General features: G+C 37.1%; 1 protein-coding gene across 1 annotated transcript in view; it reads right to left on the reverse strand.

The window, feature by feature from the left end:
* Nucleotides 1–318: 318 nt before the first annotated feature.
* The window catches only part of Dhc1 (dynein axonemal heavy chain 1), a 58,816-nt gene continuing 38,500 nt past the window's right edge, over nt 319–20,634 (reverse strand). The window contains exons 51-69 of the mRNA XM_019055900.2: nt 20,015–20,184; nt 18,508–18,734; nt 17,784–18,006; nt 17,334–17,532; nt 16,235–16,380; nt 14,843–15,515; nt 13,705–14,195; nt 12,278–12,770; nt 11,213–11,447; nt 10,238–10,712; nt 9,388–9,465; nt 8,687–8,881; nt 7,807–7,908; nt 6,928–7,008; nt 6,208–6,287; nt 5,860–6,016; nt 4,771–4,983; nt 3,526–3,678; nt 319–2,742 (exon numbers count right to left, since the gene is read on the reverse strand). Coding sequence (XP_018911445.2) covers nt 2,356–2,742; nt 3,526–3,678; nt 4,771–4,983; nt 5,860–6,016; nt 6,208–6,287; nt 6,928–7,008; nt 7,807–7,908; nt 8,687–8,881; nt 9,388–9,465; nt 10,238–10,712; nt 11,213–11,447; nt 12,278–12,770; nt 13,705–14,195; nt 14,843–15,515; nt 16,235–16,380; nt 17,334–17,532; nt 17,784–18,006; nt 18,508–18,734; nt 20,015–20,184 — 4,778 coding nt within the window. The 3' untranslated portion in view covers nt 319–2,355. The remainder of the gene's footprint in view (nt 2,743–3,525; nt 3,679–4,770; nt 4,984–5,859; nt 6,017–6,207; nt 6,288–6,927; nt 7,009–7,806; nt 7,909–8,686; nt 8,882–9,387; nt 9,466–10,237; nt 10,713–11,212; nt 11,448–12,277; nt 12,771–13,704; nt 14,196–14,842; nt 15,516–16,234; nt 16,381–17,333; nt 17,533–17,783; nt 18,007–18,507; nt 18,735–20,014; nt 20,185–20,634) is intronic.

The following is a 20,634-nucleotide window of genomic DNA, read 5'->3' on the forward strand; positions in this document are numbered from 1 at the left end:
TTAAAAACACCCATGGCCTGAAGAAAAAAATTCCGGACCCTAATAGGGAATTTCCGTACTTTCTCAGTATTTCCGGACCGTCCTCAAAAAATTAATACTATCTCCGGACTTCTCGGACCGATGGACACCTTGCTTACAAGAATCGTCACTCCTCGGAGAGTCATACCACTCTCCCCCATCACACACTTTTTTCAGGATCCTCCTGTTTTTTTATTTTTTTTTTTTTTTTTTTTTTTTTTTTTTTTTTTTTTTTTTTTTTTATTTTATTTTTTTTTTAAGTAAAAGGCTCTGATTTGTTTTACTTTTACCCAAGTCACCAAATTATCTTTAGGACTACTTAACATTTCTGGGTATTCAGCAGGGCCGGATTTACCTACTTGCCGCCGCTTACCTGGGCCGCTTATATTTTACCGCCCCTTCTCATTCGTTCTGAAACATCGATACAAACCATCAAGTGATCGTCCCGGAGGAGGAGAAGTGCATAAGACGCGTTTACTCGTGTTGGACGCATTTTTTGTGAAAGCCCTATCAACACTAGCTGAAGTTCACGGAACTTAGCGCGAAAGTTAAGTTCCGTAAACCTTCCCCTGTGTGGTCAAGGCCTTTCATTTATAAGAAAAGAACGAAAAAATTATGAGAAAATAAACATGAATGTGGTTTAATGATTGTAATTTCCGCCACCGCGCCAACCGCTCTGTGTTTGGCGCAATGCGTGAAGTATCCCTACAGTCTTGTAGGCGCTATGCGTTTCACGCCGACCGCTGCGTACCGCACTGTTATTGACGCAATGCGTGAAGTATTCATGCAGTCTTGTAGGCACTGTGAGTTTCACGCATCACGCCAACCGCTGCTGACCGCACTGTTATTGACGCAATGCGTGAAGTATTCATGGAGTCTTGTAGGCGCTAATATATGTTCCATGCTGACCGGCGCGCCGAGGGCTTCTCTTTTCCATCTCAAGTCCTCGTCATCATTACTCTCTACGCCGCGCCGCTCCAGGCCAAATTGCGTGTTTGGTTTCTGTCTCAACTAGACTAATGAAAGGCGCTGTCTCTTGTATCACCGACAGACGAACAAATTGGAAATTACTATACTTTGACTCTCAGGAAATGAGAGATTTATTTCGCCTTTTCTCGTTTGTAATTTTTTTTCTGAATCAGATTTTTTTCTTGTTACCTACATTTGAAAAAATGACAACGTTTGTCGCCAAGGGCCGCGGCCCGTATGGCCCCCTAAATCCGGCCCTGGTATTCAGAGGCATTTGACCTATTGTTAGCATTAAGTTCTATTGACATTTTACAGATGTTAGGTACAATTCCTTCGCCACACCAACAAATGAAAAAAAGTCGAATGAATCTCTGATTTGCAATAAAATGCATGGCTTGATTTTTTTTAAAAAAATATATTTTTGTAAAATATAAACAAACAAGTTTTAATAACATATGGAAAGAAAAATGGAAAAAAGAAAGCGAAAATTGAAACAGTCAATTATTTTGAGCCTTTGATACAACCCTATTATAGCTGGTCAAGTTAATAATCCATCCACATTAAAACATCATATTCATATGAGCCCTGTGCACAGGAATAAATCATAGCGGGAGTAATAGATATATTTTTTTCAAAAAAAAAGAGAAAAAATTGTAGAAAATTTTCGAGATATTCTGGGAGCAACAAAAAAAATTACATGTTTGATACTTATTACCCCTTCCTACACTACTAAAGGCGCGCTCATACAACTAGCTAGAATGGGCTCGATGAATTCACCACCAAAGCTCTCCCTATCGTCACTGTCACATGGACTGAGAGAATAAATGGACCGCGTGAGACAGAAAGGAACCAAGCCACATCAGCTACTGCCAAATATGAGTGGGCAATTAAATTTTTTACATGTAAACGGTTGTGCGGATTTTCGTGCTGATTTCAGTAGATTTTCTCCATAGTATGAAGCAAACGCCCGAACATTTTCAAAAGAATCCGCACAAATATTCTCTCCTAAAAAATTAAATTGTCCAGTTAACTTTGGCAATAGCTGATATGGCTTGGTTCCTTTCTGTTGAACGCGGTCCAAATATAATAAATAAATATTTATATACACACATTTTAATAGTTTTATATTTTAATAAATATTTCATAATGAATAAATATTTTCCTCTTAGTCCATGACAGCAGAGTATGTTTGGTAGAGGACTTGACAGAGGGCTCGTCAAATGGCACGTCAGGCGGCCTGATGAGCAGCTCAGCAAGCCTCGTGAACGCGCCTCCAACAAACCAAATAAACAACAACAACAATACAGCATAAACATGAAAGCTTAGCAAATGAAAAAATTCCTTATGGTAAGAATATAATGAAACTATTCACTTAATATCACAAAGCAAAGCAACACCCCTTAGGGTCCAGTGCCTGGGGTTATTATCAGTCTCAAAATCGATGGACCCCACATACTTCTGGTCGGTCCTCTGTGGCTTGCGGTAAATTGGACATTCGTACAGCTTCGGATCTTTCCCAGCAGTTGTGTTAATTGCATAAATGTAAATGACAGGCATCTGTTCATACAACACCTTCGGCTTTGACTCTATAAGTTTGCCACTGCGACGATCCAGACTCGCACCCTCCAAGAATAAACCATGCACGTAAACACCCTCAGGCGGCGAATCGTTCAGCTCTTCTTTGTTGTGGCGTGTGATCAAGTTTTGGAGAACAACCGAATCCAACGCCCAGCCTTTATGAGCACGAGTCACTTCCTAAAAAAAATAAACTTATATTGCAGAGATTTGGAACCTGGCCTAATAGACCTGATAAATCAACTGCATCTATATTAAACGAAAGTAGACTACTACATAGAATTATTTGCAATAAAAATACACAAATATTCCTGACATTACAAGGACTGATTGTTCCCTTTTGCAGGGTATGGTGGACAAGAGAGTGTCATTTTGTGAGGTGCCACTCCCTGGACCATACTTTGAGAAAGGGGACACTCCGAAAAAATTTTAGTTTTTTATTGTGAATACCTCTATGTAGTAGGTTTACTTTCGTTTTACACAGATTCAGTATATTTCCTTATGGAGTGCCCCTTAATTTCTACATCTATAGTACATTTAAAAAATGAATTACTAATATATCATATATTGATGGCTAAATTGCAACACCACATATCTCTATTGCGGTGTTTCAAAATCTCTCCTCCTAATTTTGTTTTTTTTTTTGAAGAGGATTAAGTCAGCTTTATGGCTTGAAATTTATGAAGAATATTCTACTAATAGAGAAAAAAATCGAGAAGTTTTTCCAAAAATTACATGGACTAGTTTTTCAAGGAGAAAATAAAGTATGACCGAAAGTCTACAACGCTGCAAACGGAGATACGTGGTTTCGCACTTTAGCCATCAATATTATACATTTTAGACAGGAAGCATTCCCATTTGTATTCTGAGAGTTTCATTTAATTTGTCAGCTCATCCATGCAGCAGCTGACCAATGAGGCAATGACCCAACAAACTCTTCTATTGATCAAGAGTAATCCTTACTTGTCGCATAGCAGTCAAAAATCCTTGAGGGTTGAAAAATCCTGTCATCCAAAATACGTTTGGTCGTCCAACATTACACCATCGTCTGAATTGAATGTCCTTCTCTAGCAGCTCCGTAAACCAAAATCCAAGAGTTGCAGACTCCCAGGAAACCTGGAAGTTCAAACGAGGACTCTTGTTAGAAAAGTAAAAAATTAAAGGCTTTTCTAATTTAAGTATGTTTCGGTTCTATTTTGACTTACAATAATTATGGATTAGAAGTGCAGAAGATTTTATTTCAAATAAACATACCTGCTGTGATAGGGAAGAGAGCAGTAAGTGCATGCTGAGATGAACCTCAAGACGCATAAAAGTATGTGCTAATCATAGCTCATACAGAAATGCACATAATGCTCTCTTTGCTATCACGGCAGATACGCTATGGATGGAAGATTACAAGTACATACTACTATGTTAATGGAAAAATTTACTGAGCCTTAGAGACATTGACTCTTAAGATATTGCCTTAGAAGCATCAAATTTAAAAGGGTCTTGAATACACTATTTCGCGACGGACATGTACTAAAATTTATAGAGAGGTTATCATGAAGACTGATTTGTTGAAAATTGAGTGTTTCAAATACAACTCTGTGGTAAAATTTCAAGCATGAGTTCAGGACACCTAAATGGAATTCAGACAAGGTACGACTCAAAGCTGCTGTTATATGTTTCCTAATCCAAATTGCATGTAGAACTTGATTCAGGTAACGGAAATTTCTTAAATCACTTCCTAGGTAAGACAGGAACGTTTTCGGTAAGCATTCGTCTCAGGAAATTTCAATTGCCTGCTCACAAGAAAAACAATACTCTATGAGAGTCAAATTGCGCTCTACAACAGCTGTGGCGGGCTCTTTAATCAAGCAGTGTTCCCTCTCTAGTTTGTGTCGTTTAAAGTATGAAGATTGTGCAACAACTGAGCAAAAGCGCCAGGATTGAAGTTGACATATTTTCATGCCGGAGGAATTATTATGGCGACAAATAAGGCATGAATTGACTGATGTGGAGTTTTGTTTCTTCATGAGCGGGAGGTTTGAATTCATGTGTCAAAAAACTTTTAGCCCTTTAATTTGTACTTTGTCCAGGGATCCATTATCTAGTTCTTTTCTCTCTACAGGTGCTGCAGAAAAAGTTACTGAATGTCGCACTGATTTTTGCTAGTTTCAAAGTTAGAAATTTAAACACTTGTCTCGTGAAAAAGACCTGTACCTTTTTCCATTTATCAGGAATTCTAGCATCATACATTGCGTCCAGAGCATCTCTAAGCCCCTGACTCATAACAATCGTTCCATCTATGGCAAGTCTTAGGTCACACAAAGTTTGCTGAACCTCAGAAATGACCTTTTGGATTCTGTCGACCTCTTGCCGCAAAAAGATGTTCATGGGCAGGAGAGCACCCATTCGCTGCAAGGCTTCTTTTACCTTAAAAAAAGGGGAAAAGTTATTACAAAATAAGCTATAAAGAAGGATACTCTAGTAATATCTTGATTCAATGGCAGTAAAGTTTTTTTCCTGATAAATACAGTTATAAGCTTACATCAGAAAATCTAAATGTTCAGTCCCTACAGCAATTTTTGGTCCAACTAAGTGAAAAGTTCAATCTTCAGATTTTATGACTTTCATGGAAAATTTCTTGAGTATCCTTCAGCATAAATTTCAAGTAGTTTAATTTTTTTAAAGTAGTCTAAAACAGTAGAGTGCCAGTTAAGTTTGGCAATTTTAAGTTTTGCGTTGGACTAAGCTCTCATTTTTGGTGGACAGTCACGACCATACTTCACCTTCCATTCATGGAGAGAGACATTACAGTCAAATTTAAAATCCTGCATAAAAACAATTTTGATCGCATTTAGTTAAAGGTTTGTCGACCGGATTTAGTCGAGACACCCTTCCATCTTTTTTGGAGCTAGTTGAGAGTTGGCTCTTTTGGGACCCAATTGATGATAATGAATACATTTTGTCGTTTCCTAAATGAAGGATTGAGACTCCATTCCAAAGTTGCAAAACCAATTCAATGGATTCAATTTTTTATAAGAGTTTTTGCAGCTAAAATTTTGCTGATTTAAGCGTGTTATCAGAAGATAAATCTCTGAAATTTTCAGGTAGAAATGTACAACAGTTCCCTTATAAAGATCCAATTTGCGAGCAGATATTTTGCAGCGCTGAGATGTAGTTACATTGTTTCGGGGGAAAACGACAATTTCTGTCTAAAAGATATGAAAGGAGCTCCTTTAAAAATTATCTTTCAGTCTTGTGTGATACAATTTTGTAATTAAGGATTTAATGCATGATTTTATTCACCTCAAAACTGTTGTACTGTTTGGGCAATTTTTCCAGCATATCGTTTGCTAAAGAGTATACTACGTTCTCTCGAGACTCGCCACCTTGCGCTCCTCCTTCTTTGGGTTGGACGCTTAAGATTGTATCGAGGATACCCTTGGCTGTGTTGATTTGGTACCTGAAGCAAACAGCGTTTGATCAACTTCAAATGCCAACAAAGAAATGAAACATTGGACTGATGGAAAAAACTGTTATAAATCTGCTGTGATAGCAGAGAGAGCAGTAAATTTCAAAGGATATTTTTACTTTAATGCTCTAGGTTGAAAGAAAGAGCTAAAATAAAAAGAATAAAAACTGGGAAAAACTCACGTAATGTCGGCATTGGAGTGCAGACCGAACACTTCTGGAGTATCAGTTGGTGGCAGGCCAGATATATAATCAATGTACCCCTAGATAGAAAAAGGAAGTAGAGTTAAAGGTAGACAGAAAAGAAAGAAAATGATTTTGTTCTATTAAGTGCCTACGTGAACGATTTTTTCTTACAAAAATTGTTCAGGTGAAGTACGCAATGAGAATTAATAAGCAGCTGTGATTGGTCCTTCATTTAAAAAAAAAGGAAAATGTTGTCCAACTCTTCATGCAGCAAAGGGGCATAATATATGAACAGGATTGCCATAATTATAAAAGAGTAATTTTAATATGAGTAATAAAAAAATAATAGTAAAAAATAACTTTCTTGGCGCTCAAAGTCCTGCAAATGGTGGAAAGACTTAAAATTTTTCCAACTCTGTACTCCTCCATGGAGGAACTATTATCTATGGCTGTGTGAGTGAGCACAAATATAGATTCTCTTTGCAAAAAAAAAAAAAGGGAATTACTAAGGTAATACTAAGCTGTACAAACAGCCTTAACTTGAGAAGTTATTTTCTTTGAGCCGAGGAATTGACTTACGAGAAAAAAAAATTGTGGCATCATACATATCACAAAATGCTACATAAGAGAAGATAGTTAAAAAGATATCCCCATTTTAACAAATGCTGCATAATAGCTGAGCACTTAATATTAAAACAGGGTGTGTCTTATACTTACTTGTAAATTTCTTGTGATAGGTACTTTGTAACCTTTATAAAATTCAAAGCCAGGTCGAAGCAAGACATCACAAAACCACACCTAAAACAATGAAAACAGAGATAAGTAAAGAACAGAAAGATTCCGTATTTTGTAGTTTTCTAAGACCATTATGTACGTATTAAAAAATATTAATTTTAATAGAAAAACTGATCTGTGAATCCGTGAGTTTTGTGTCCTTGTGACATGGGTATCCAAATTCAAGTGACAGAAAGCGATGTTATTATAGGTCTTCTCAATGCTGGAAAACTGAATTAACCTTGTTGAATTATCATTTTTCTTCAACTCAAGTCTTCTCTTGCCTCACTCAATCGCATTTATAGACTGTCTGGCAATGTCAAGTGTACGGCTCGATTGAGCCTTGCTGTCCTTAACGACTGAGTTCCTGAACGTTTCCGATCATCTTTTGGATAAAAAAAAGCTATTACATGGTTGAAACTCAAGTTTGTTACAAACTTCACTCCAGAATATTAGTTTCCTTCGAGATGTGGAGAATTGAAGTTGATCAAAACAAGGAATAATTTGTAAATATTATTAAGTATTTGTTGTCAAGAACACATGATGGATGGCTTGTTCGTTATCTGTAACTGTCTTGGTGGTGCAATGGAATGAGAAAGAAGCATGAAGGAAAAGAGAATACAATTTTTCATTCGACGCATTTTTGAAAATCATAGCAGTGCAGCATTTATTGAAGCATCATTCCAATAACAGTGCCTCTTAAAATTTTTATCAGAGTTAAAAATTTACTTGAAGTCAGACTAGAGGAGATACTTAAATATATTTTAAGATTCTGCGTAAAATTACGAATTTAAATCAAAAGGAAGAAAAACGGGTACTCACATGAGTGAAGGTTACGAGTAATCGTTTGTCAAAGTCATCTGTTACCCGTCCACCATACTGAACCTCTCCGAGCATGTAGCAGACAGTTGGCCATGAAATGCCCTGAAAAACAATGAATGTTATTTTTTATTTCAACAGTGAGAACCCCAAACCACATATCTTGTTTGCAGTGTTCTAAAATCTCTTATTCGCACAGAGAAAAAAAATTAAAGCAGTCTCCAAGAACTACTATGGAGTAGTTTTTCATTTACTGGGTGCCTCCTAAAATTTCATTTTGGATTTTCCTGCTACTGTGAGTTAAATTTCCCGATGGCTTGCGCAAATAAATTGAAACTAGTTTAATTTTACAAATCAACATATGTATTTAATGAATTGAATCAAATCTTTCACTTTTGCTTGTGCTTTGCAGTTGAAAAATGCTCGAGGCTCTCGGAATTTTCGGATTCATTCTGATGTGTGTGATCCAATTTGTCCAGATGTATCTTGACTTATCACATTTAATTGTTTTAAAGCCATTGTTTTAGATTTACTGATCATGATGTAGCCAGATTATCTTGAGTTATTCAAAGTATCTTACTCAGATGTGTCCAGATTTTTCAGAGTTAAGAGGAAAACAAAACGAGGATAATGATTGCTAATTGGTGCGCAGTAAAAATAACTAGACCTAAATTGCACTTAACTTGTAAATGCTCAAATGGATCATTCTCAAAATATTTTGATAATCTATCGTGATTCTACAAAGAGCTAAACTCTCTGCAGACAAATCTGTCGCAAAAAAGGAGTGGCCGAAAAACTTCAAGTAGAAAGTGTAGAGAAAAATTGAGTAACTCCTACTTTAAACAAAAGTAGTATTATATTCTATAAAGAGAAAATAACCTACTTTCTTTGGGTCCATGTCATCCAGGTGATTTTGAATGAACTGTACACTAGCTGCAAAATCAGCTTGGTTGAATTCATATGGAATGTTCCAACCTAGCGGTCCAAATTTCCTGCGCTCTTGAACAACTGTATGCAAAAATGCCACAGCATACAGCAATGGTGGCCACTGCGACTGTGAGGAATAGTCCAACGTATCCTAAGAGTAATAAAAAAGTTCTTCATACAATTACATCTTGAAAAAAATAATGACATCTTGCTCTTGTACAAAAACTACTTTCCTACATTTCTTTGACAGCTAATCTGTTAAAAAGTACATTCTGTATTCGTGAGCATCAATGATTTTTTTGCAAGTGCCTGTGACTTATTTTTATCCCGAATTGAATTCAAATTTTTCGATCCTCATCCCGAATTGAAAATAACTTTTTCAGTCCTAAGTGTAACTGCCACCAGAACATAGCCCACCATGTTGCCAACTCAAAACAAAAATACTCAACTGCAGTTCGTTCGATGGTTGGGATAGCAAATACTTGCCAATTCTTCATCAAAGATATTTGGGACATTAAGGTACATGTTAAATTATTTGAGATTGAAATTGAATAATAACAAATATTTATCCATAAACCATGTTAAAAGCTAAAAGTATAACTTTGGTAATTAGCTTCTTGCTTAAGAAAAAAAGAATTAATTTGATTGATTAAGTACCTGAGTAATGTTTTGGTAAGTTCGCCTCATGCTTGCTCGGATTCCTTGTGGAGGCTCATTGGTAAATTTAATCGCCATCTGAAATTGAGACAAATACAATCAGACTTAGCTAAAGTGTAGGCAGCTCGATTTTGAATCATCAGACAAGAATTGTTTCAAAGGTCAATTAGAAAGTAGGTAAGCACCTGTTGTCATCATAGGTCATTCAAGTTAAGAAAAAGCAGTTGCTTGGTGATACCCATATTCTGCGGAAACTTCAACTGATGAAAATCCGGCATTTATTCCAAGCATCAAACACCCTCTTTTGAAAAACCGACATTACCCAGAAAACCGAGAATTGCCGAAAAAACATGCAGTGGAAATCAATTCTTGGCAATTAGAAACATGTGAAATGATACTTTCAATGGTAGTTTCAGTTTACTGTAAATTACTCCCCTCCAAAAAAACAGGAATATTTTCAAAAATTGATGTTACAAAACTCAAACAGATCGAGAAAAATCCGATATTCAAAAATTTGCAATAGCCTGCTGCTGAGGTGGAAACTTCAGACTCCTAAATAAAGACATTCTGATGTCAGTGATTGACAATCCATTGAATATATTGCCTAAATAACTTAGAATAATGAAGATCCTTAAGTAGTGTCCCTATGGACAGTCCCAGAAATAACATTAGTAGGTAATATGATAAATTAAGATTAAATACTTAAAGGCACTTCAAAATAGTAAAGATAATCTGTACATCCTCAATAAATTATTGTGTTATAAAAAAAATAAGAAAAAAAACTTGACCAAACTTCAGAGGGGTGATAAATGTGAAGCAGAATTTTTTTTGAAAACAGAGCAATTCCTACCTGCAACAGCCCTATCGGGAACTGAGTGTGCACTTCCGTTGTCATCCACAATCGAAACGTCTCATGAACGTTTTCAGTGTCCAGGAGTGCATCCATGGCCTCATTGCAAAAGGGTAAAGACAGATGAATATTCTGCAGCAGTACCCATCCACCAAACTGCATTGAATCAGCGATCATCTTTCGTGCGGCAAGCTCTTGACCTTGGCCCATTGAAACCGCTCGCAGTGGGATTTCTTTCGCCTTTGCCAGAGATGTCACTTGCGGCGATGGATCTGACCCGATTGAAAGGATACAAATTAATGGCGTCCGTGGTTCAGATTCGGACCAGGTTCGTTCAAGATCTAAAATACATGCTTCACCATACTCTGTTCCCAGAGATTCGACAATATATCTTCTTGCTTGGGAGAGGGTTCGATCGGGACTCCATGACCGAATTAATAACAGTTTACGGAATACGTCCAAAGATTTATGGTACCTGAAAATTTTACACAAATTCATTAATTAAGTATATATCTATTCTAATTAGAAGGATTTTAATATGAATACTTCTGAAAGCTTAACATAATTTATCGAAAGCATACAAGTTTTTACGCATCGTTTGTAGAAATGTGCAATGTTGAAAAAAGGCTGGCAAAATATTCTATGGACTACATTTTGCATTTAAAAACTACAATTTCTGGCTCAGCCACAAAAACACTTATGTGTATGGAGAAACTAATGATGCATACGTTCATTCTGAACTGAGCCGGAAATTGCAGTTCTAGATTGCAAAACTTACTCCAAATTTAAGAGAACTACACTATCTTTGGAGAGGTCAATTTTAGAAAAGTTCATTGTGGTAAGAGAAAAATATGTCAAGGGTAAAAAAATTTCATAAATTCACTTTCTTCTTCTTAAATCCAAAATCGTGCATTGCTGAAGAATTGAGAGTCACGATGTGATAAAAACAGGGCAAGAGAAGAAAAAGATGTTTACCCGCAGGGAATTTCCTCTTCTTCAGGTCTCTCCTTTTCATACCAGACGCGCCACTCCCGCTCATTCTGCTTAATCTTAGTTAAAATTGAAGAGAAGTAGGTAATTCGTGAAATCTCAACCAGATTCAACCATGTCACATCCAGAATCCACCGGAAAGGTTTTGGGGTGACTGCATTCAAATCCAAGGATGCGCCACCTTTGATGAACGTTAGAAACTCATCGTGTGTGATGTTACCTGTAAAGATACAAAGCACATACATGATCTGGTTGCAAAAAATCAGAGACAGGAGAATGGCTCATCTTCTATAATTTTGGAGTATTCAAATCAATGTTTGTTTGTAAGTTGTAGGTATACATTCCATTTTATTGACAACAATATACTGAAATCAGCCTCACTGAATTTCACATTGCCAAATTTTCCCTAGTGCTTTAATTGTTTAGCCGAGAACAAAGCAACATAACACTCAGTGACTCTCTGGAAATTTTCTAAGGATTGCACAGGACATATTAGCTAAATTCTGGGTAGAGTTTTCTGTTTTAAAAAAAAATAAAACATTAGTAAACGAGTGTAAACATCAAGCCAGACACCTACAAACGCATCTGTCTGATCAACTGCTGTAGAAAAAAAAAAAAACTTTCCATATCAGGCACAGTAGCAATGCCATATCTTTTGATAAAGCACGAGTGAAAAACCAGAAAACTTCTCTTTTCAGGTCTACTATTTTCAAAACTGGCGCATAAAAAGTTTGATTTTAGAGGATTATTAAGCTCAAGAGGTTGTAAAGAGCATCATATTAAATAATAACTAAACCTTTTGGTTTTCTTCACAAAATAAATATGTTTAATAAAAAACTGAAACGATTTCCTGATTGGTATTTCTACCTCAAAAGTTGTTTAATTTTTAGAGTCTAAATCTAGGAGTCATTACAGCTGCAGTCGTTGTTTCTTTATTCAAATGTATTTTTCAATAACCGATTTACCATGCTTGATGACTTAGACAAGGACCAATTTTACGATGATATTCCAAAAATTGTATTACTTAATACCATAAAATCAGAGGAGTACCTTGATGGCAATCAATTTTCATGGCCAGCATTAGAGTGAACAGCACTTTGTGTTTCTCATACAAGCTACGTAATGTGAATTGCCAAACTACTAATGTCAAGTACTGCAGGATATTATTAATCCGTTCCTCAGTGACGACGCTCTTCATGGACTTGGTGATGGAATTATCGAAAAGCGTCAAAAACTGCTTGAGTGAGTTCTGATACATGCTGTTCACGTTGGACATCTCGACAATTAGGAAGTACAGGATGGATCCTCTGGCAGCAACCGCACGGAACTCCTCTCGCGCAATCATGATTTTCTTTTCTGTGACCTCGGAAACTTGAAGTTTAGCATTGACCTCCTCGGCCGTTGTTTTCGTTTCCTGGAGCACTTGGATAAGGGCTTCATCGTCAACTAAAGAGCCTTTGGTGGATGTTAATCTATGAAGGAGGTTGCTCTCCAACTCTTTCATACTGCGCTGATTCTGCATCACTGACTCGAACAATGCAACCTGCAACCAAAAAACCATTTATGAAACTGGGGTTCAGTCTGAAAGAAAGGGTTCCGCATGCAATGGAGCCCAGGTTCAGGCAAGCACTTTACACTGCTATCGATAAAGCATCACTTTAAAATAGTAATTTTTGTGCAATGAATTGTACCGAGGACCACGACTAAGTTTTCAAGTATGGGAGGGGAAGCGGCAAACTTTCAACAGAGGGAGAGGTGAAGTACACTTTCAGACTGGGTCAAATAGGAGGAAGAGGGGGTTGGCCAATCATCTGGGGTGGGGAGGGGCAAGGTGGCTGCACCACTCCTGATTTCTCCTGTCGATGGACACTGATTGTACCTGATTGATACAGATTGAGAAAAAACAAGGATGGACTAAAGTGATGGCATACCTATCTTTGAGAGCTGAAAATTTCACTGTTGGAGTGTAATTGTAAAATTGTTCCATACAGAATTAAAAAACATGCAAAAAAGAAATGGGATGCTTTAAACCACTGTTTCTACCGATTGCCTTGACGTTATTGCTTCCTATTGGTAACACACATAACTATTACTGTACAATTAGTTCCTTTGATGACCCTCAGACACTGCATCTATTGCATTGCAATGCGATGAAAACACACCGATCATTATGACTATTTTGGCCTGGAGTGACCGATGAAATAATAGTCATTGAGACTGATCAAGAATCGTGTTAAGACACTTAAAGCAGTTAAAGCACTCTAAACGCCTCATAATGAGCAACTAAATACAATAAAATTGGCGTATTTTAAAGAATGAAATTTCATTAAAAAAAGAAAAAGAGACAAAGTATTTCTCTCTGAAGGTAGAAAATTACTATAAGCTCTTCAATTCAGAGGCCGGCTTCTAATATCCTGCAAGCTAAGGCTGAGGGATATTCCCACATAATAATGATGAACACGCTGTAAGATACTGACCCTTTCAGCCTCTAGATCTGCTTTTTCCATCAAGATCACTCTGCCGAGCAACTGATCTTCCAGACCTTGCATTGTAACGGTGAAGTCAATGATCGAAGTTTTGGCACTAATTTCAGGCGAGTAAGCTGGGTTGGGTAGTTTTGTTGTGATGTACAACATAAAACCTGGCATGACATCGTTCTCCTTGTCTCCAACCACGACTTTCTCAATTGATCCTGACTTGATGAAATTCTTCTCGAGAACATTGTCAATCACAGGGTCCAACTCCTCACCAACATCTTCGATCAACAGTGGCCGTCCTAGCGACAGGCTGTCCTCCAAGTGCGTTCGGAAGTATTTGTGATTCAGTGATGTGATTTGGAGCTCATTGGATGCTTCTTTATTCTTAATCCACATCTTGCCTTGATTCTGGGGGTCAACTAACAAGGGATACGAACTTGACTTGGTCACAATCAATGCATTCTGAACTGAGAGTTCATCATTAGGTAGACCTGCAAACCGAATTAAATTATCTTCTTTATGACAGCTATATGAGAACAGTAGTATGAGTAAAACCTTTGGTATGCTGAATTTTTAATCGGACTACATTTTGCAATTACGAGCTACAATTTCCGGCACAGTTTAGAAACAACGTATGTACCATCAGTTTCCCATGCACATGAGTGTTTTTATGGCTGAGCCAGAAATTGAAGTTCCTGATTGCAAAATGCAGTCCAATTTCTGTGCACTTCAAATACTTCAAATACTTCTGAGGCGTAATCTTGCATTTTCAATTATAGTATCATCTCTTTCAGTCCCTACACAACAATCAGCCTCAGGTAACCATTATTTGAGACTATCAAACTCTGGTCACCTATCCAGGAATCGAACATTGCGTCTAAACTGAGTCAGAACTTGTAGTTCCAAAGTGCAAAGTGTAGTCCATTTGAAGTTGAATTTTTGATAAAAATAAATGTATTGCAATATTTGTCCAATGAATCCGGCTCTCTCAGTTCTTTGAAAATTTACCAAATGTAGTCTGTAAAAGGTAGATTGAATACTTTGATCAGAAATTACCGGTGAAAAATTTTTCTCAGTGACCAGGAATGTCACAAGTATAAAAAAAACCGGAGAACGTTCTTAAAAGGATCAACCTTACCTTGTAAAGTCCACTCAGAAATAGTCCCAGTTTCGATTAGCATTGTTGTGATATTCAGATGATGCGTGAAAGGTATTGAGCGAGTTTTCAAAATTTGCATCCATTGCTTCACCAAACCTGCACGGAACTCTTGGTTATACGGACCACAATAAGAGAGGAAGCCTGTTGCCAACACAACATCACCTACAAGTCGACCTAATTGCTTTTTGAATTCCTTAGACTGTTGCGTCCAGCGAATCTTCTCTCCACCAAGGCCGTTAATGAGGGCTGTGGCTGCTGTCATCTTTCGGATACAAACATTAGCTGCGTCCGTCAAGCGTTGCTTCTCTGAGACTGCAGCATCGTATTGCGCTTTCACCTGATTAAGTGCAGATTCCCGATCGGCCAGCTCCATTTCTGCATTATTCAAGTCCTCCATGGCAACTTTCAGTCGTGCTTCTTGACGGGTGAGGTTTGCTTTCAGTGGTAGAACTTCCTTGTTGACACTGTGGAAGAAGGCCATGGCTTTTGTCCATGACAAAAGTCCAGCAACATCACCGCAGACGCGTTTAGCCGTATCCATATTGTAGTCTTCCATTTCAAAATATGGCTGGAGGAGCTCCACCATTTCATTGTTGATTATGTCTTTGGGATAGTTCTGGAGTTGGAGAAGGAAAGTCGTACTGGCCATCATCTGCAAAACAAAATAGGGGTACAAACTTGGGGTCTCAAGTAAGCTCTAGGACTATCAAACAATAACATTTTTCCAACCTGTCAAAAAAAAAGAAAAGTTGCTAACTTAACATGAAAGGATATTAAAAATCTGAGCGACAACTTAGGAATGTTGATTCGAATGCTTTGGTTGTCAATTCAAAATGTTTAGAGTGTTACTTTAAAAGTTAGAGAGTTCATTGCAACATTCCAAAATTGTCACACAGATTTTTAACATCCCAGGATGTTAACTGGACAGTTTTTTTCCCTCTAAAAATATTAAAAGCTAGAATTCTTCATTATTGTGGTGCCCTGTTAGGCTTAGGAGGCCGACACCACCAAGCTGACATTATATACCACAGATAATTACAGTCAAGAAAGTACACATTAGGCTGAAAACATCTTTAACCATGTTTTACAGATTATAAAATTGTTTGTTTCTGTGTGTTTTCATGGTGCTGTAAACACAAATGCGTAAGAACTCATTGCCACCAAAAATATTTAATTTTTTTTTATCTTTTGAGTTTAACTGAAATATTTTCCTTCAAAAATTTACCTCTTTATTTAAACCTTCACTAAGATGAGTCACTTTAATAATAACAGTTCTTTGAGGTGACAAGTTAGATAAAAACGACGAAAAACTCTGCAACTGTACATCATATAGACTCAGATTTTGCAAAATTACATGGTGGCTACACATACCTTTAGAGACTCAGCCCATGATGGTTTTGGACAAGGAGCAGCAGTATCTCCTATGACTGGATGAAGTTTACGTTGGAACAGAATTAATACACAATCCATTATACGCATGATTAAGTGGGGAGGACGTCCAAGTTTTCGCACAGTTGCTGAAAAATTACACAGGAAAAAACACAGTGAAATTTTTCTACGGTCTGAGGTACAAAGACCTGCATTACAGGTAGCAAATCGATTATTTGTTAAAAATGAATGATAATACGTATTAAGTAAACAGTCACCTATGATACTTCGAATAATGAGATTTTAGGGATAAATTGGACTACATTTTGCCATTAGGAACTTTCTGGCCCAGTTTAAAAACAACATAAGTACCATCAGTATCCTTCTGCACATAAGTGTTTTCACGGATAAGCCAGATATTGTAATTCCTAATTGCAAACTGTAAACCAATCATGTTTAAAATAACTCATTCTCAATTTCTGCGGCGATCAGTCAAACAGTTTGGTGCCTACTGAGGGCACGATTGTACCTCAGTTGCGCTGTTTCGGTATTCTCAGTTAAATTTTATTTGTTCAAAGAAAAACTGTCGCATGAATTTTCCTGAAATTTCTGGTGACTTTTCTTTACTTTTGTAAAAATACATTCTGAAATTCTCAGATTAATTCCTGCGACGATTCTCCCATTAGAAAATAATATGTTTGGAAAAATAGTTCGACAGCAAGGACAAGATTGGTTCTGCATACAGGAGGCGACGAATTGAATGTGTTTCATACATCATTTGTGAGGAAAAAATCCTATCAAAGAATTATTTTTTAAATCCTGAAGAAACATTGGTTGATTTCACTTAATTATTAACTATCACTTAGGAATTTTTGAAATTCAGTGGGGTGCATGGGCCTCATCTTATGTTTTGTACTATTCTTGCTTTCCTACAGATTTTCCATGAGCATCCCAAGAAATTTTCCTACATTGTTCATCAAATTTTCTCTTAACATATTGATATTTCGCAAGCAAGAAGTTGGAGGAGGAAACCTTTTGAATTACTTTATCAGTATGTTGATCTGTCCTTTCATGATAAAACAATAAACCATTTGGAATTTACCTATATGTGCTGGTTTAATTGTATTCAGGGCTGCTTCGGCCTCTTCAAGTGCTGGTTTGGCTGCCTCTAATTTTTCTTCTGCAAGACCTTTCTCAATTGCAATGCATTCAACAAGCGCCTCAGCTTTCTCTTTGACTTTCATCACTTGATTCTTTACTCGCTCAGCTTGCATGGCTCGCTCTGTGACTTCAATCAAAACCTGCAAGATTTTTAAAAAAATTAATTGATACCAGTGCTTCACTTTTTAGACATGCATACCATTATCAACCTCTATTGAAATATTCTCATTACCATAACATACCTGTGTATTTTATTTCCACTTCCACTTATGATTATAAAGAACAACTGATTGAGATAATAGAGTCAAAAAAATCTTTGTTCTAAAATACAGAAACGACAATTAAACCGTAGCACATTCCAAGTTTTTTCTCCAAATTTGTAATTACTTACAGTTTCAGCTTTTTGGGAGGCTTGAGCCAGCTCTTGCTCCATAATAGCCAGGTCTTGTTTTAAAATCTCAACTGAATGAGATGCCTCCTCAAGCTTGGCCAAACCAGTGTCCATGCGGTGAGCCCCTTCGCCCAACTCATGTTGCTTTTGTTGATAAATATTCTTATAACCACCGATGAAGTTCAGGTATGATTTTGGTGTGACATGAGTGGCACGTCGAAATCTGGTGTAACCATGCAAGACAATAAATTACTGACAAATCATTTTAACGTTCAAAGAGATCAAATAGAAAGACCCATCTTTTTGTAGTTTGTAAAGACCAACATTTTTCCAGAAAACTGCCAAGTTCTCATTTAAAATTAACCCCATGCCGAAAATTCTAGCTATTAATTCTAAAATTTTTGCTACGAATCCTAAAATTCTCACTATAAACCAACTTTGAGCTTAAAGCCACCATTTTGGAATTATGATAGTTAACGACCTGCGCTTTTTGCTGGAACTCAGCCCTTTTTTTCACACTATAGGGATTCTCATTGGTAATTCTTAGGTTATTTCCAACTTCCAAGGGATAGAATATCTGGTTTCCTACCGGGAATGATTCCCGTATGCATTTGAGAGAGTTTTGTGCAGACCCAAACTGCTAATTTTTGCAAAATATTAACAAGTATCTGATAATTTTTGCCCCCTGTGTATGAGCTTGATAATTTTATAACTGAGTACTGACCTTTGAAAATACTCTGAGGACGTAATAGTCACCACATCTTGGATAGACCCTAAGGCATTGACTAGCTCCACTTTCACTTGTTTTGAACATTCTATTTCAAAGTCTGTCAAAAAATGCTCGGCTACTAGGACTAAAGCATCTTTAGGCCATGGCTGGAACCAGTCGATGGTGCAACCAGAGACAAGGGCTGGAAATCTGAGAGCTCTGTTGCGGAATTTTTCACCAACCTAAGATAAAAGGGAAATCGATTGAATTAAGAAGAATAAAACAAAATAGAATTATACTTTTATTTCACTTATTTGAATTACCCTTTTTCAGCAGTTTTTCTATCTTATACAGGGTGATCCAAAAGTCCCTTCCACCCCCTCTAACTTTTTACCTAATTGAGGTAAAGATTTGAAACTTGGGGGATATTCCTAGGTCAAAGGGAGCTACTTTTTGGCCCCCCTAAAATTTTCAGGGGGGCCCCCTTGGGGGGCAACGGCCCCCAACTTTTAATTTTCAAATAGGAAGACCCCCTTTGTGACAGCTCGTTCGAAAGAGCATAAAAAAAGAAAACTTTTCGCGCAAACCCGAAGTCAATATCTCAAACCGTTTCAAAATGGCGGCCGGTTAAAGTTCAAAATGGCCGAAAATTCACACCGGTTATTTGTCGATGGATTTGCGCGAAAATCGGTATGTAGGGGTATTTTGACACGAGAAAAACAAATTTGACGTTAGATTTTCAAAAAAACCGAAATTTCCAAAATGGCCGCCGGTTAAAGTTCAAAATGACCAAAAATTGATTTTTTTAGAAATCTAAGTTCAAATTTGTTTATCTTATGCCAAAATACTCTCAAATTCCAAGTTTTAGTCAAATCCATCAGCAAAAAACCGAGGTGACAATTTTTGGCCATTTTAAACTTTAACCGGCGGCCATTTTGGAAATTTCGGTTTTTTTGAAAATCTAACGTCAAATTCGTTTTTCTCGTGTCAAAATACCCCTACATACCGACTTTCGCGCAAATCCATCGACAAATAACCGGTGTGAATTTTCGGCCATTTTGAACTTTAACCGGCCGCCATTTTGAAACGGTTTGAGATATTGACTTCGGGTTTGCGCGAAAAGTTTTCTTTTTTTATGCTCTTTCGAACGAGCTGTCACAAAGGGGGTCTTCCTATTTGAAAATTAAAAGTTGGGGGCCGTTGCCCCCCCAAGGGGGCCCCCCTGAAAATTTTAGGGGGGCCAAAAAGTAGCTCCCTTTGACCTAGGAATATCCCCCAAGTTTCAAATCTTTACCTCAATTAGGTAAAAAGTTAGAGGGGGTGGAAGGGACTTTTGGATCACCCTGTAGTTTCTTTGGCACATGACTGGGAAAAATAATTTCATCTGTATGTAATCAACTAGCTGTTCAAAAATCTTGGGCTGAATGACAGTAGGCAGAATAGCATACGGCCACCAGGCACATGAACGCTGATTCTTCTTCCCTTTAAAAAATAAGTAAACAAACAGAGTAATTGAACTCACCGGTGAGAAGCAAAAAACCACGTGCAAGTTTTGACAGGTTCTGAAGAGGAAGAATTCCATCACATTTTCATGCGTTAGAGTTCGTTTTGGATTTTCTCTTTTCATAATTGGAGTCAGCTCAGATATAATTTCCTGCTGTTCATCTCGTGTGAATAAGTTTGAGATCACTCCTAGAATTATTACAGACATAACGTAATTAAAGATATGTATGAATTTCAGTCCTTAAACATTGGTGACACAGCACCGCACCGTGTTCTACATTAAGTAAATTGTGGTGGTAATGATGGATGAAAAAAGACAATTCTCAAAAGAGAATTTTGCTTTTACGAGGAGATATTTTAGCTGCATTCATAAGCGATTTGTCAATATGTCATGCTGATTAAACGATAAGCTTCTCTATGAGCTGTGCTTCATGGCTCATTTAACCCGTTAGCCGGACACATATGGGTGGGATGGGAAAATCAAGAACCTATGTAAGCCTATTCAAATTGATGGATCAAAACTGTCCATTCTGCTGACACTATTCCATAATTTTCTTTCGAATTCCATCACATGAAATTATTGATACAAATTATAATAACATGGAATTTTTTTTGAAATATTAACAGTGTTCTAAGGAA

Source organism: Bemisia tabaci, chromosome 2, assembly GCF_918797505.1.
Source record: "Bemisia tabaci chromosome 2, PGI_BMITA_v3".
Classification (NCBI taxonomy): domain Eukaryota; kingdom Metazoa; phylum Arthropoda; class Insecta; order Hemiptera; family Aleyrodidae; genus Bemisia; species Bemisia tabaci.